General features: G+C 42.4%; 1 protein-coding gene across 1 annotated transcript in view; it reads left to right on the top strand.

The window, feature by feature from the left end:
• The window catches only part of CENPE (centromere protein E), a 466,760-nt gene that overhangs the window by 131,078 nt on the left and 320,304 nt on the right, over positions 1-15,378 (top strand). Inside the window, 2 exon segments of the mRNA XM_030192156.1 lie at positions 9,021-9,080; positions 9,207-9,374. Of these exon segments, the coding sequence (XP_030048016.1) occupies positions 9,021-9,080; positions 9,207-9,374 (228 nt within the window).

Below are 15,378 nucleotides of genomic sequence, written 5' to 3'. Positions count from 1 at the left end.
AGATTTTTTATCATGACCACTCAGTGATTTTCTCACATTCAAAATTGTTTGCACTGTAAAACTACCATTATTTGGAAAATAAAAGAAAGAAAAGGGGGGTACCAGCTTACTGTTGTCTGGGTGCAACAGTGAAGGAGTAGCCTAGTGGTTAGAGCACAGATCTTGACATCCAGAGGTGCTTGGTTCAAATCCCACTGATGCTCCTTGTGATCTTGGGCAAGTCACTTAACTGTTCATTTACTCAGGTACAAAGTTAGATTGGAAGCCCTCCAGGGACAGGGAATATACCTAGTGTACCTGAATGTAACTCGCCTTGAGCTACTACTGAAAAGATGTGAGCAAAATCTAAATAAATAAAAAAAATAAATGATGGAGGCCTATCACAAGCTCCACTCAAACCCGCAAACAATCGCCGAACTCAAGAAGCGCTTTCCGAAGTAACTGTGAAGGCCTGTATTTAAGCTGGGAGTAGACACTTTGAGCATTCACAGGGACTGTAAAATTCTGACACATTTTTTCCCCCTTGAAATAACCTTAAGATAAAACATATCAAAATCAAAAGGAAGAGAACAAATAAAAGAAATTATAAGAATAATCAATTTAACATGCCTCACATTAAGAAATTGTGGGTAACAGCATCTCAAAAATTATGCACCCTGATATCATCAGAGGCCTAACATTCATCTTTACGGAGTCCACACTGCATAAAAAGAGCCCATATGGTCTGATACATTGTTAATTGTATCATTTGACATTATTTTATTGTGTTTTAGCTCAAAATTTTTAACAAGCAAAAATTGCTAAGTTGTAGCACTAAAATAATATAATTAAATGTTATTTAATAGTAATATGTAAATATGATGACTAATAACGTACATAAAATTTCTCATCGACATTCAAAGTGGTTGCTGAGAAAACAGCAAAAATAAAACCTCTAGGGAGTTGTTTTTGTTTTTTTTAACTTCACCCTGTAGGTCTGGAGTGTGTGTCTTGCAGGGTTTGGTTACTGGAGTTCTGAAGGGCCCCCACTCCCCTCTGGTCCCCAGTACCTTTGGAGAGATGGTGTTATAGGAGTCATCTTAAATTTTTCACCTGGGGGCCCATTCAATCATAGAATTTGGGCCACTCAGTTCAGACATAACCTAGTCCTTTGTGGGACAGTGTCCTGGTGGATCAGTCAGTCTGGCAAAAGGGATTTATTTCCAGATTTCCCTAATTGTTCTGTTAGCAGAAATGTTCAAAATAGACTGAAGAATCCATATAAATGGAGTAAGTGTTGCTTAAACCGAATAAAGATCCTCAAAAGTGCAGCTTATATTGGCCTATTTCATTGTTGGGGATAGATTACAAAATTTTCACAAAACTTTTGGCCAAATGGCTGCAGGTGGTGGTGCTTCAACATTTAATCCATGCTAATCAATTTTTTGAGGTATCAGAGGATCTGCTCTACCGCTGGTTCCAGTGGGAGCAAGGTTGCAGGAGTTTTATCAAGGGTGGACCCATACTACCTCAGATCAGTGGGCACTGGAAGTGATTTGCAACAGTTATGCCTTGGAGTTTGCCCGTCCACCGTCTCCCAGATGCCTTTCTGTAATCTCTGTGTTGGGCACCACTTAAGGTGCAGGCTGTCTGGCAAACTTTGCAGAGGTTGATCTACCTCAGGGTGGTGGTGCCCATTCCACACACCGAGGTGGGCACAGGTCGGCACTCAACATATTTTGTGGCTCCAAAAAGGGTTTCTTTCACCTTATTCTGGATCTGAAGAGAGTGTACCTAACCCTCCATATACCCACTTTTCACATGGAAACATTGTTTGGTTTTTGTGGCAGTGCAGCCAGTGGAATTCCTTACTGTTTGGATCCCTCAGAAGCATATCTTCATATTCTGATTTGACACTTGCATAAGAAATTCCTTCGCTTTGCTGTTTTGAGAAAGCAGCATCAATTCTGTGCACTCCCTTTTTATTTGGCTACAGCTCCTCAGACCTTTTCAAAGGTGATGGTGACTTCTCTGTGCAAGGAGGGTATTTTGGTTCATCTGTATCTGAATGATTGGCTGATTCGAGTAAGGTCTCTTGTGGAGATTTCAGCAGCCACCGCAATGGTGATCTAGCTGTTGCAATTGTTGGGCTGGGTGGTCAACCTGGCTAAGAGGCATCTTGCTCTCTCGCAGCGGTTGGACTATCTGAGAGTTTGTTTCAATACTCTTCTAGGTTGAGTGTTACTTCTGGGGATGCAGATACAGAAGCTTGAGTGTCAGATTTGTTCTCTCTTGCAGGTGTGCGTCCCTCAGGCGCTAAATTACCTTCAGGTCTTGGGATCCATGGCTGCAAGTCTGGAGGTAGTGCAGTGGATCAGAGTGCACATGAGACTGTTTGAGGAGAGCATCTGGAAAGAACTCTGTGTCGCACCTGAGGTTTCTCTCCAGTGTGCTGCAGCATGCGGTGGTAACTGCATTTGAGCAATCTCTCCCAAGGCATGCTCTTGGAACCTTCACTAGTTATTCCCATCTGTAGATCATTTATAAATAAAAGCAGCAGTCTCAGCACAGATATCCGGGGAATCCCACTATCTGCACTTCTCCTTTGAGAATACTGACCATATAACCCTACTCTCGTTTAACCAGTTTTTAATCCACAAAAAGACATTGCCTCCTATCCCATGACTTTCTAATTTCTTTAGTAGTCTTTCATGAGATACATTGTCAGATGCCTTTTGAAAATCCAGATACACAGTATAGACCCGCTTACCTTTATCCACATGCTTATTCACCCTTTCAAAGAAATGTAGTAGATTAGTGAGGCAAAATTTCACTTGACTAAATCCATGTTGGCTTTGTCTCATTAATCCATGCTTATGTATATGCTCTGAAATTTTGTTCTTTATAATAGTCTCTACCATTTTGCCCGGCGTGGATGTTAGTTTCACCGGTCTATAACTTTCTGGATCACCTTTGGAACCTTTTTTTAAAAAATCAGCGTTGGCCACCCTCCAATCTTCTGGTACCATGCTTGATTTTACATATAACTAACAATTGCAAGTTCACTTTTCAATTCTATCAGTACTCTGGGATGTACACCATCTGGTCTAAGCGATTTGCTGCTCTTCAGTTTGTCAAATTGCTCCATTACATCTTCCATGTTTGCAGAAATTTATTTGTTTCTCTGACTCGTCAGCATTGAATACCATTTCTGGCACCGGTATCTCTCCCACATCTTCCTCTGTGAACACAGAAGCAAAGAATTCATTTAATATCTCCGTGATGGCCTTGTCTTCCCTGAGTTCCCTTTTTATCCCTCTGTCATCTAGTTGTCCAACTGATTTTTGTTTTCCAGCTTCTTGCTTGTAATGCACCTAAAAAAGTTGTTCTGTGTTTTTTTGTGTTTTGTTTTTTTTTACTCCAATGCTGCATTCTTCTTTTCAACGTCTCTTTTCCTTCCTTATCAGCGCCTTGCATTTGACTTACCATTCTTTATGCTGTTTCCTGTTACTTTTAGTCTGATCCTTCTTCCATTTTCTGAAGGATTTTCTTTTATCTCTAATAGCTTCCTTTGCCTCACTTTTTAACCATGCTGGCTGTCATTTGCTCGCCCTTCCTCCTTTTTTGATACATGGAATATATCTTGTCTTGGCTTCCAGGATGGTATCTTTGAACAGCATCCACACCTGATGTAAATTTTTGACCTTTGCAGCTGCTCCTCTAAGCTTTTTTTTCCCCATCATTCTTCATTTTATCATAGTCTCCTTTCTGAAAGTTAAATGCTGACGAATTTCCTGTGTGTATTTAGTCCACAGCTGATATCAATCTGATCATATTATGATTACTGTTATTGTGGCCCCAGCATACAAAAAAGAAGTCCAAATCTCCCATGAAGACAAAACAAAACACAAAAAAAGGCGGAAGACAAACCAAAACGGACCAAAAACAAGGGAGTTAGAGCGCCAGAAAAGTTTAATAGGACCCTACACAGTCCGTGTTTCGGCCAGCAGGCCTTCCTCAGGGGTCTAAAATAAAACAAAACAAATAAATTAACATATGTACAAGTTAAATATAAAGTACAATTGTTCCAAAATTGAAAATTAAAAACATAAAAAAGTGAAAGTTAAAAACAATTTAACAATGAGTCCATAGATGTCAAGGAAATACCAAAGCGCATAGACACACGTCACAGACAACGTTAAAATATCAGGACCTTATAGTAGGAAAATTATACCACATAAAATATAGATTATATACTAAAGAAAGTAACAGCGGTACTAATATGTGTTAACAAAAATCTACAATGTAATTATGTAACAACATTTAGAATATTACAAAATAACATAACCAGCAAACACAGACGGTAACATATACAGAATTGATCTGAAAAAGGAAACAAAATGTGTAAAGCTGATATGAAAGAGGAGATAAAAGTCCTAACCGTTATTTAATAATATAAATAGAAATATATTAATATTATTAATGAAAATATTAATATTAACAATAAAAACAACACCACTTGAGCCATCAAAAACAGGTATATAAAAAAGATATGTAAAAAATGAGAGATAAAACATTGTGACCTACCCTGAATCTGACGTTTACAGGTACACCTCCAAGCACCATTACCTCCTGCACCAGATCATGCACTCTTAGACTTGGTCTAGAATTTTTTTCCCCTCTTGTTGGATCCTGAACCACACTGCTCCATAAAGCAGTTGTTGATTTCATCAAGGAATTTCACCTCCCTAGCATGCACTAATGTTACATTTACCCAGTTAATATCAGGGTCTCCTATCGTTATCCTTTTCCCCTTTACACGTGGAATTTCAATCCATAGGGATTCTAATTAGTGTTTTCGTGTCCTGCAGAATTTTCGATTCAAGGCCCTCCTTAACATATAATGCTGCCCCTCCACCAATTTGCTCTACCCTATCACTGCTTTATAATTTGTACCCTGGTATGACAGTGTCCCAATGATTATGTTCCTTCCACCAGGTATTATATCTATCTCTTCATTTAGTTCAATATATTCTAACTCTCCCAACTTATTTCTTAGGCTTCTGGCATTTGAATATAAGCATTTCAAAAATGTTGTTCCTATTCACAAGTTGCTCATCAGTTGACAGAATTTGCAATCTGTCTGCTCTTTAAAGACACCTGATTTACTATGGTTTCAATTGCAACCTCAACGGGATGCCCTACCTTCCCTGTTTTGGTGATACCTTTAAAGATTCATTGCTTCGAACCATGTACTTTTGAGTGACTGTTGGCCTTTCCTCAATTACAGTTTAATAACTGCTCAATCTCCTTTTTAAAGTTGATACCAGCAGCCTTGTCCCGGTTAAGGTGGAGTCCATCCTTTTGAAATAGGCTCCCCTTACCCCAGAATGTTGCCCAGTTCCTAACAAATCTAAATCCCTCATCCCTATACCACGCATTGAGTTTTTGGATCTCTGCCTGCCTATTGGATCCTGTGTGTGGAACGGGGAGCATTTCCAAAAATGCTACCCTGGAGGATCTGGATTTTAGCTTTCTACCTAGGTGGTTAAATTTGGTTTCCAGAACCTCCCTACTACATTTTCCTTTGTCATTGGTACCCAAGTGTAAAGGCAGCCGGCTCCTCCCCAGCACCATCTAAAATCCTATCTAGGTGATGCTTGAGGTCATCCACCTCACCAGGCAGGCAAATGACCTGTCAATCTTCACGTCCACCAGTCACCCAGCTATCTACATGCCTAATGATCGAATCGCCAACTACAACGGCCATCCTAACCCTTCCTTCCTGGGCAGAAGCTCCTGCAGATACATCTTCAGTACGAAAGGATGTTTGCATCACCTGGTGGGCTTCATCCTAGCTACAGGATTACTTCTAGCTTCTTGAGGGTGTTGCTTTCTTTTTAGGAGACCTCCAAGGCAGCACACGGGCTGACAGACTCTGGAGGTGGGACTTCCCTACAATGTCCCTGTAGGTGGGATCTATATACCTCTTCGTCTCCCTCAGCTCCTCCAAGTCTGCTACTTTAACCTCAAGAGAACGGACTCATTCTCTGAGAACTAGGAGCTGTTTGTATCGAGCACACACATATAACCTCTCACCAACTGGGAGATAATCACATATGTGACACTCAATGCAAAAGACTGGATAGTACCCCTCTTTCTGCTGGACTGCTATCTGCATCTTGATATTAGAAAGTTGTTTAATTGTAGCAGGTGTTCTCCATAAACATCAGGTTACCAGTCCTTACATATCCTTTACTCCCAAAATATTTTCAAGTTTCCCCCATCTTTATTCTTCAGCATTGTGTAGTGTAGTGTAGCGTTTAACTATAGAAAAGGTGATTACGACAAAATGAGAAAAATGGTGAAAAAAAGACTGAAAGGAGCAGCTCGCAGAGTAAAAAACTTGCATCAGGCGTGGATGCTGTTTAAAAACACCATCCTGGAGGTTCAGGACAAATATATTCCACGTATTAGAAAAAAGGGAAAAAAGACTAAACGTCAGCCGGCGTGGCTAAACAGTAAGATAAAGGAAATCATTAGAGCCAAAAAACAATCCTTCAGAAAGTGGAGAAGAGAACCAACTGAAAGTAACAGGATAGATCATAAGGAATGCCAAGCCAAATGCAAAGCGGAGATAAGGAGGGCAAAAAAGGACTTTGAGAAGAAATTAGCGTTGGAAGCAAAAATACATAGTAAAAATTTTTTTAGATACATTAAAAGCAGGAAACCGGCCAAAGAGTCGGTTGGGCCGCTGGACGAAAATGGTGTTAAAGGGGCGATCAAGGAGGACAAAGCCGTAGCGGAGAAATTAAATGAATTCTTTGCTTCGGTCTTCACCGAGGAGGATTTGGGGGGGACACCGGTGCCGGAAAGAATATTTGAAGCGGGGGAGTCGGAGAAACTAAACAAATTCTCTGTAACCTTGGAGGATGTAATGGGTCAGTTCAGCAAGCTGAAGAGTAGTAAATCACCGGGACCTGATGGTATTCATCCCAGAGTATTAATAGAACTAAAAAATGAACTTGCGGAGCTACTGTTAGAAATATGCAATCTGTCCCTAAAATCGAGTGTAGTACCGGAAGACTGGAGGGTAGCCAATGTTACTCCGATTTTTAAGAAGGGTTCCAGAGGAGATCCGGGAAATTATAGACCGGTGAGTCTGACGTCGGTGCCGGGCAAGATGGTGGAGGCTATTATTAAGAATAAAATTGCAGAGCATATACAAAAACATGGACTGATGAGACAAAGTCAGCACGGATTTAGTGAAGGGAAGTCTTGCCTCACCAATCTAATGCATTTTTTTGAGGGGGTAAGCAAACATGTGGACAATGGGGAGCCGGTTGATATTGTATATCTGGATTTTCAGAAGGCGTTTGACAAAGTGCCGCACGAAAGACTCCTGAAGAAATTGCAGAGTCATGGAATCGGAGGTAGGGTATTATTATGGATTAAGAACTGGTTGAAAGATAGGAAGCAGAGAGTAGGATTGCGTGGCCAGTATTCTCAGTGGAGGAGGGTAGTTAGTGGGGTCCCGCAGGGGTCTGTGCTGGGTCCGTTGCTTTTTAATGTATTTATAAATGACCTAGAGATGGGAATAACTAGTGAGGTAATTAAATTCGCCGATGACACAAAATTATTCAGGGTCGTCAAGTCGCAGGAGGAATGTGAACGATTACAGGAGGACCTTGCGAGACTGGGAGAATGGGCGTGCAAGTGGCAGATGAAGTTCAATGTTGACAAGTGCAAAGTGATGCATGTGGGTAAGAGGAACCCGAATTATAGCTACGTCTTGCAAGGTTCCGCGTTAGGAGTTACGGATCAAGAAAGGGATCTGGGTGTCGTCGTCGATGATACGCTGAAACCTTCTGCTCAGTGTGCTGCTGCGGCTAGGAAAGCGAATAGAATGTTGGGTGTTATTAGGAAGGGTATGGAGTCCAGGTGTGCGGATGTTATAATGCCGTTGTATCGCTCCATGGTGCGACCGCACCTGGAGTATTGTGTTCAGTACTGGTCTCCGTATCTCAAAAAAGATATAGTAGAATTGGAAAAGGTACAGCGAAGGGCGACGAAAATGATAGTGGGGATGGGACGACTTTCCTATGAAGAGAGGCTGAGAAGGCTAGGGCTTTTCAGCTTGGAGAAGAGACGGCTGAGGGGAGATATGATAGAAGTGTATAAAATAATGAGTGGAATGGATCGGGTGGATGTGAAGCGACTGTTCACGCTATCCAAAAATACTAGGACTAGAGGGCATGAGTTGAAGCTACAGTGTGGTAAATTTAAAACGAATCGGAGAAAATTTTTCTTCACCCAACGTGTAATTAGACTCTGGAATTCGTTGCCGGAGAACGTGGTACGGGCGGTTAGCTTGACGGAGTTTAAAAAGGGGTTAGATAGATTCCTAAAGGACAAGTCCATAGACCGCTATTAAATGGTCTTGGAAAAATTCCGCATTTTTAGGTATAACTTGTCTGGAATGTTTTTACGTTTGGGGAGCGTGCCAGGTGCCCTTGACCTGGATTGGCCACTGTCGGTGACAGGATGCTGGGCTAGATGGACCTTTGGTCTTTCCCAGTATGGCACTACTTATGTACTTATGTACTTATGTAGCATACTCATGGTTTTCATGTGCCTTGTTTTATGTTCATGTTCTGTTTCAGTTTAACTTTAGGAGAAACTTTGAAACACTTCGAATTTTAAATAGACAGGTGCATATTTCTTTTAAATATTCTGCTTCAGAATGAAAAGCTACTTTATTCATTTGTAAGTGTACAAAGTATTAACGTTTTGTGCTGTTTTGTGATTGAAATGAAAACATGCCTCAATATTTCAGTCTAATAGACTCAGAAAAAGGTACATGCTACATAGAAGTAACTAAATTTGTCCCTCTTGTTGAAATGTGCTAAAATGTTATCAACTAAAATTTGTTTATGGTACTTCTCATACCTTTATATTTGTATGCTCTTATAACTGTTTTGAGTCAAATCTGAAGTTAAGTAGATGTGTAAAAAAAATTCTTATTTTTTTTTTCCCTTTAGTATTCTAAACAGGATTTCGTGGAGACTATCCAACTTTGTGAAGCATTAATGTTGGAAAAGGTTAGTTAACGAATGTTTCATGTAGGTGGTAAGTTTTATTTTATGTTTAAATATTTTATTAGGTGAAAATGACAGCAGAAAAGTAAACATAATGCACATTTAACTGCTGTTTTCTTTTTAACACAGAAAGTCACCATAGACGAGCTGAATGAATTGCGAACTGACTTCAACAATTTAGTGCTAGAGCATGAAAATTTGAAGAAAGATTGTGCCATGATGGAAACACAGCTGAAGGAGAAGTTGGAAATTAATGAGTTTGAGATGCTGGAGAAGGAAGCCCAAAAAGAGCATGAGGTAGTAACTCAAACCTCTCTAAATGTTTGTTCCTTAGCGTCAGCAGCAGATGAATCCAAAGCTAGGTGGGTAGTGACTATTTAAAAGCAGGTGGAGATAAAGAGCACTGATTTGTACTCTTGTCTTATTGGACGGTGAGCTCCTGGAATGCTCAGTGTTCTCCATCTCCAGCAAGCAGGTGGACAGTCATCTGGCTGCAGCTTCTTTTCCAGGAATCTGGTTCGGTAAGCTTGGGGGTGCTAGGCTGAGTGGTGCCAGCTTTAGGGGGTACACATGGTGAGGCCTGTTCCCTCCCCCACCCCGATTGTCTCTCCTTTGCCACCTTCTCCTTTCTCACAGCGCCTCCATTCTATTTTAAAAAAAAAATTCTTTTATTTATTTATTTGTTACATTTGTGTCCCACATTTTAATTATATCTAGTGGATTTTAGCACTGTTTGTTCTTTTTGGGCTTCTTGAGAGATTGAGCACACATGGCTCTGTTTGCAGTATGCTTTCCTTGGACATATGGGCTCTCCTCAGGGTGAATGTGACCCTTTCCTTCTTTCTGGGGGGAAATTCCCTGCGTTGTCGGTCCCATGGATGACTGCGGACTTAGTTAATAGCTGTTCCAGCTGCACTAAGCGGAGAACAGCGTCTGGGGCCTGTTTGGGTGGATGTTCAGTTTCTGAGCCTGTCAGATTAGGCACAAAGTGTTTCTCGCACTCAGGATGCATGTCGGTCTTCACCCCTCAATGCCGCGGTGTCTGCGGCTATGTTAGATTCCTGCGCGGCGAATTCCTTGGTATCAGGAAGTGTTTTACAGGGTCTTGGAATGGATTTAGGTCAGGCTCCTCGTGCGGGGACCGAGTGCTGGACATCTCTGAGAGGTCCAGGGGACAGAGAAATGAGCTGCTATTCTCTTCTGACTTTGTTTTGCTCTTATACAGAGCTTTCCTTTTAAAAAAGGCACAGTTGGTTTGTAAAGCTGCATTGCATTTTCCGGGATCTACTTGCACCCTCTGGGTATGTAGGCCATTGGTGGGTCCGAGCGGCCTCGTTCGGAGTCCATTTCTGATGGGGGGGTCTATTGCTCCTTTGTCTCCGGTCCCCTCAGAGGGGCATTTGTCTGCGCCGTCCCTCTCCTCGTGGAAATTGGAAGATCTAAAGGAGGGGGAGCTGGTTGGACAAAAACCCAATGATCCCACTGCAGTGAGGGTGTTCCATGCGAAAAATACAGCAAAGAAAATGTTCCACTCAATGTGGAAACTTAAAAGGATCAAACCTTTCTTCCCAAGGGAAATTTTCGGCAGCCTGGTACAATCAATGGTGCTAAGCCACCTAGACTATTGTAATGCCATTTATGCCAATTGCAAAGAACAAATTATTAAGAAACTTCAAACTGACTCAAAACACAGCAGCCAGACTCCTATTTGGGAAAGCGAAATACGAAAGCGCCAAACCCCTAAGAAAAAAACTACATTGGGTTCCATTAAAAGAACGAATTGTGTTCAAAGTCTGCACCCTGGTCCACAAAATTATACACGGGGAAGCCCCGACCTATATGTCAGACCTTATAGACCTACCTACCAGGAACGCAAAAGGATCAGCACACACAATCTTCAATCTCCACTACCCCAACTGCAAAGGACTAAAATACAAGTCCACATACACAACCAGTTTCTCCTACATTTGCACACAACTATGGAACGCACTGCCGAAGACCATAAAAACAACGCAAGATCTAGCTATCTTCCGAAGGCTACTGAAAACTGAACTGTTCAAGAAGGCATACCATAAACAACCATCCTAATTACTAAATAATAAGACTGATCATGAACTAGACAGAACCGAACTCTTATCACTTGACTGACTAACCTCATTGCTATTAATGAACAAGCACTACCACTTTAATTCCTAATGTCGAAAATGATTTCTCTATAATTCATGACCTAACATATGTTACAATCCAATCTATTACTCAGGAACTTATATGCAATACCATAACTATTCTTCTTTACCATGTATGTACGCACCTTAATGCAATACCACTTTAATCCTTAAGTAGAAAACGATCGCTCTATAATTGATGACCTAACATACGTTACAACCTAATCTATCACTCAGGAACCTAAATGCAATACCATAATGTATTATTCTTTACTATGTATATACGCACCTTATGCAATACCATTTGTAATTCTGTTAACCGGAAATGGCAACCGCCACTACGGCAAACGTAAGCCACATTGAGCCTACAAATTGGTGGGAAAATGTGGGATACAAATGCTACAAATTAAATAAGGAGGCCCTTCATTGCTAAAGCCTTGCAGGCTTTGAATATTTTGGCCCTGAGGTGCAGCTGGCAGCGGCAGCAAATCCCCTAAGATGGCTAGTACCTGCAGACCACTGAAGACCATTCCAGTCCATGAGTCTATGCAGGAACTTATTTCTACACAGTAGACTACACCGGAGGCTAGCCTTCGGGTGGCAAGGCGATATCTCACCTCTATCCTGTGACTCAGGAGGACCTGGACTATTTATTTGGCATTGCCAAGAGTGGGCGCTTTGTTGCAGCAGACACAAAAATACTACCTTACCGTTCAAAGGAGGCATAGCTCTTAAGGATGTCAAGGACCGCAAGCTGGAGTCCACCTTGAAGCTTTCCTTTGAGATTTCGGCTCTGGTTCTACGGGCATCAGTCTGCAGCTCTTATACAGCTTGAGCGTACCTTTTGTGGTTCCATCAGGTGGCTGATGCCATGCTGGAAACTGGGGCTCAGCCTCCCTCTGAGTTTCCAGATGTAAAGCTTGGATTGGCATATTTGGTGGGCAACGTATAACTTGGTTCGTTCATCAGCCAAACAGATTTTCCTGGTTGTAGTCTCATGCTGGTTGTTGTGGCTGCGCCATTGGGTGGCAGGTGCAACATCCAAGCAATGGCTGGTTAGGCTGCCATTTAAGGGCAAGCTTTTATTTGGGGAGGACTTGGAGAAAGTGGTTAAAGATTTAGGAGATTCCAAGACTCAGCATCTGCCGGAAGATAAATCCCATCCTTCCGGGAAGGCTGGTCAGCCTAAGATTCAACTCAAGGATAGCAAAAAATACTGACCTGGGACACTCTGGTTTTTCTCATAGGTTTTGATATTAGCAGAAGCAGTCTTTTCAGTCAGACTGGCGCTCTGGGGAGTACTTTCTCTAGAGTTCCCTCTGCCTCACAACCTTCATGATGATGGTTTATCAGCCCACTCCACCCCAAGCATAGGGGGACAGCTGTCTCTCTCTTATGAAGAGTGGGCCAAGATCTGCACAGAACCAGAATCACTGGAAAAACCCTCTGAACAGCCACGCAGTAAAAGCACGCTTTTTTTTTTTTTTTTTTAAATGCTGTGAGGAAAGTTGGAGGCAGTCAGCAACAGAGGGACTCCGGGAGGCGGGGGGAATGGGTAAGGAAGGGAAAGGCGAACCTAAATGCCTTTAAAGTGGGCACCACCAGCCACAACACCCCTGCTCAACTGGCAAAAGCACAGGAGCCACCCCAGGCAGTCTGAAATCCAGGAGCTGATCAAGCTACGTCCACACCTGCTGGGAGATAGAGAAATACTGAGGGCAGTTGGGGCTAGCCGTCCTAGAGGCACTATGGTTTTTCAGAGTTCTGTGTCTCCACCTGCTGGCAGGCGGATACAACCAATCAGTTAATGGATTCATCTGCTGATGATGACAAAGAATGTACCTATTGCTTATATGTTTCCCTTGTCTGTGCGAGATATTTTTCACTTTTATCTTAACATTAGTTTTGTTCCCTGCATCATTTAAGTGGGTTGTTTGTATTATGTGCATATAATGTACTTTTTATACATGGATTGTTGGTTTGTTGCTTTTAATTTTATTAACATATTTTTATGTTTATTGGCAGTTGTGTTACTGAACCCCTGACGAAGGGCAAAACAAGATCTTGTCGGACATTTTTCACTTTATGATTTATAAGTGTGGTGAATAAATTAGAGCATTTGGATTCTATCCTTGTGATCTACTTCCTTTTTTTTTGGGCTCCATGTTGGATATTGCAGATCACCCGCCTATTTCTTTCTTTGGATGCTCCATTTTGTGTACATAAGGCATAAAAATACCATATTAGGACCACTGGGGTCTACGCAAAACAATATAGTATAAACAAAAATCTAATTTTCTTCCCAGACTATCGAAATATGTTACCTTACCTGATAATTTTCTTTCCTTTAGTCGCAGCAGATAAATCCAGAGACAGGTGAGTTGTGACCATCTATCAGCAGGTGGAGATAGAGAGCACTGATTTGTACTCTGTCTTATTGGATGGTGAGCTCCTGGAATCCTCAGTATTTCTCATAACAAAGCACAGGAAACAAAAAGTGAACCACCACATCTCCTTTCACACAGATCCCTCCAATAGTCATGTAAACAGAACCCTGAAAATCACCAAACAGAGGAAACCAACAAAGACGCAGCTTGGACTTCTGCAGATACCAGACTCCACCCAGGAACTTCGGCTCAGGGTGGGACTCTGAATTCATATGTTGCGACTAAAGGAAAGAAAATTATCAGGTAAAATAACATTTCTCATTCCTTAGCATTAGCAGATTAATCCAGAGACAGGTGGGATGTTTCAAAGCAGTATCTAAACAGGGCGGGGAACCGAAACTCCCGCCGCCAGCACAGAAGCCCCAAACACCGCCTCTGTATGTGTGGCAACATCTACCCGTTAATGTTTGACAAAGGTATGCGCCGACACCCAAGTCGCTGCCCTACAGATTTCATCCAGAGGCACTAAGCGAAACTCCGCCCATGAAGCTGCCAACACCAGAGTAGAAAGCACGTGAAGCCCTGCCAAAGACGAGCGGCCCACCAGGATATAAGCTGACGAGATAGTTTAACTCATTGAGAAATTGTCGCTTTAGAAGCCACCTCACCTTTGCACAGCCCAGGAAAAAAAGAACAGATGATCTGAAGAAAATCATTCGTAGCAAATAATGCAGCAGAACCCGGCACATATACAAAAGCAACCGGGAAAAATCCTCCGGATACTGGTCTCTATGAAACGAAGGCAGAAACAAGGGCCGATTAAGATGAAAGGCCAAGACATATTAGTGAGAAAAGATGGCACGGTACACACCATAACCCCCACCTCGGGGGGGGGGGGGGGGGGACCAAGAAAGGCTCCCTGCAAGAGAGCCTGAAGCTCAGACACTCTTCGAATGGAAGAAAGTGCAACCAGAAACACAGATTTCAGAATGAGATCCTTCAGGGTGGCCTTCTGCAATGGCTTGAAGGCCACCCCCTGCAAAGACTAAAATACCAAATTAAGGTTCCATGCTGGTCTTGGCCGAGACGGCGGTAGGTGAAGTCAAGTAACCCCATTAATGAACAGGATAACATCAGGATGAGATGCCAGGGAGGAGCCCGAAATATGACCACAACTAAAGGCGAGTGCTGCCACTTGCACTAGTAGCGAGCTGACCGACAAAACTCTTCGTCAAACTCTCCTATAAAAAGGAAAAAAAAATCTGCAAAAGGGAAACTTGAAAAGGAGACCAAGCTCTGTCGAATCAGGTCTAAAAAACTCACCAAACTTATGCATACACCGCTGAAGTAGAGACCGCTTCTTAGGATGAAGCAAGGTACCAATAATCTCCTCACAGTACCCTTTCTTCTGAAGTTAATCCAAACAGCGGAATGCTGCTAGTAGGGAGTGCCGGCGTTTTGGGAGAATCGGTCTCCCCTAGCCTTGAAACCACGCTGAGCCCCGCTATGCGAACTCCACCTCCCCAGCCGGTAGGCTCAAGCTCCTTCCTCGCTGACTCGACGGGGTCTCCCTGTTCAGGTGTTATGGACCCGGAAGAACATCGAGACGAGGTCTTGCTACCATTAGAGAAAGGAGAGACGCCGCCGCAAATAGAAGGTAGAGGAGCCGAAGGACAGAGTGAGCGTGTGAAAACTTCTGAAAGGTTTGCAATACCGAAGGAATTATTAGTTAAACCGAAAGAGGTTACA

The sequence above is a fragment of the Microcaecilia unicolor genome, chromosome 2 (assembly GCF_901765095.1).
Source record: "Microcaecilia unicolor chromosome 2, aMicUni1.1, whole genome shotgun sequence".
NCBI classification, from domain to species: Eukaryota; Metazoa; Chordata; class Amphibia; order Gymnophiona; family Siphonopidae; genus Microcaecilia; species Microcaecilia unicolor.
The sequence above is the reverse complement of the archived record's forward strand: the minus strand, read 5'-3'. Positions and strand labels throughout refer to the sequence as shown.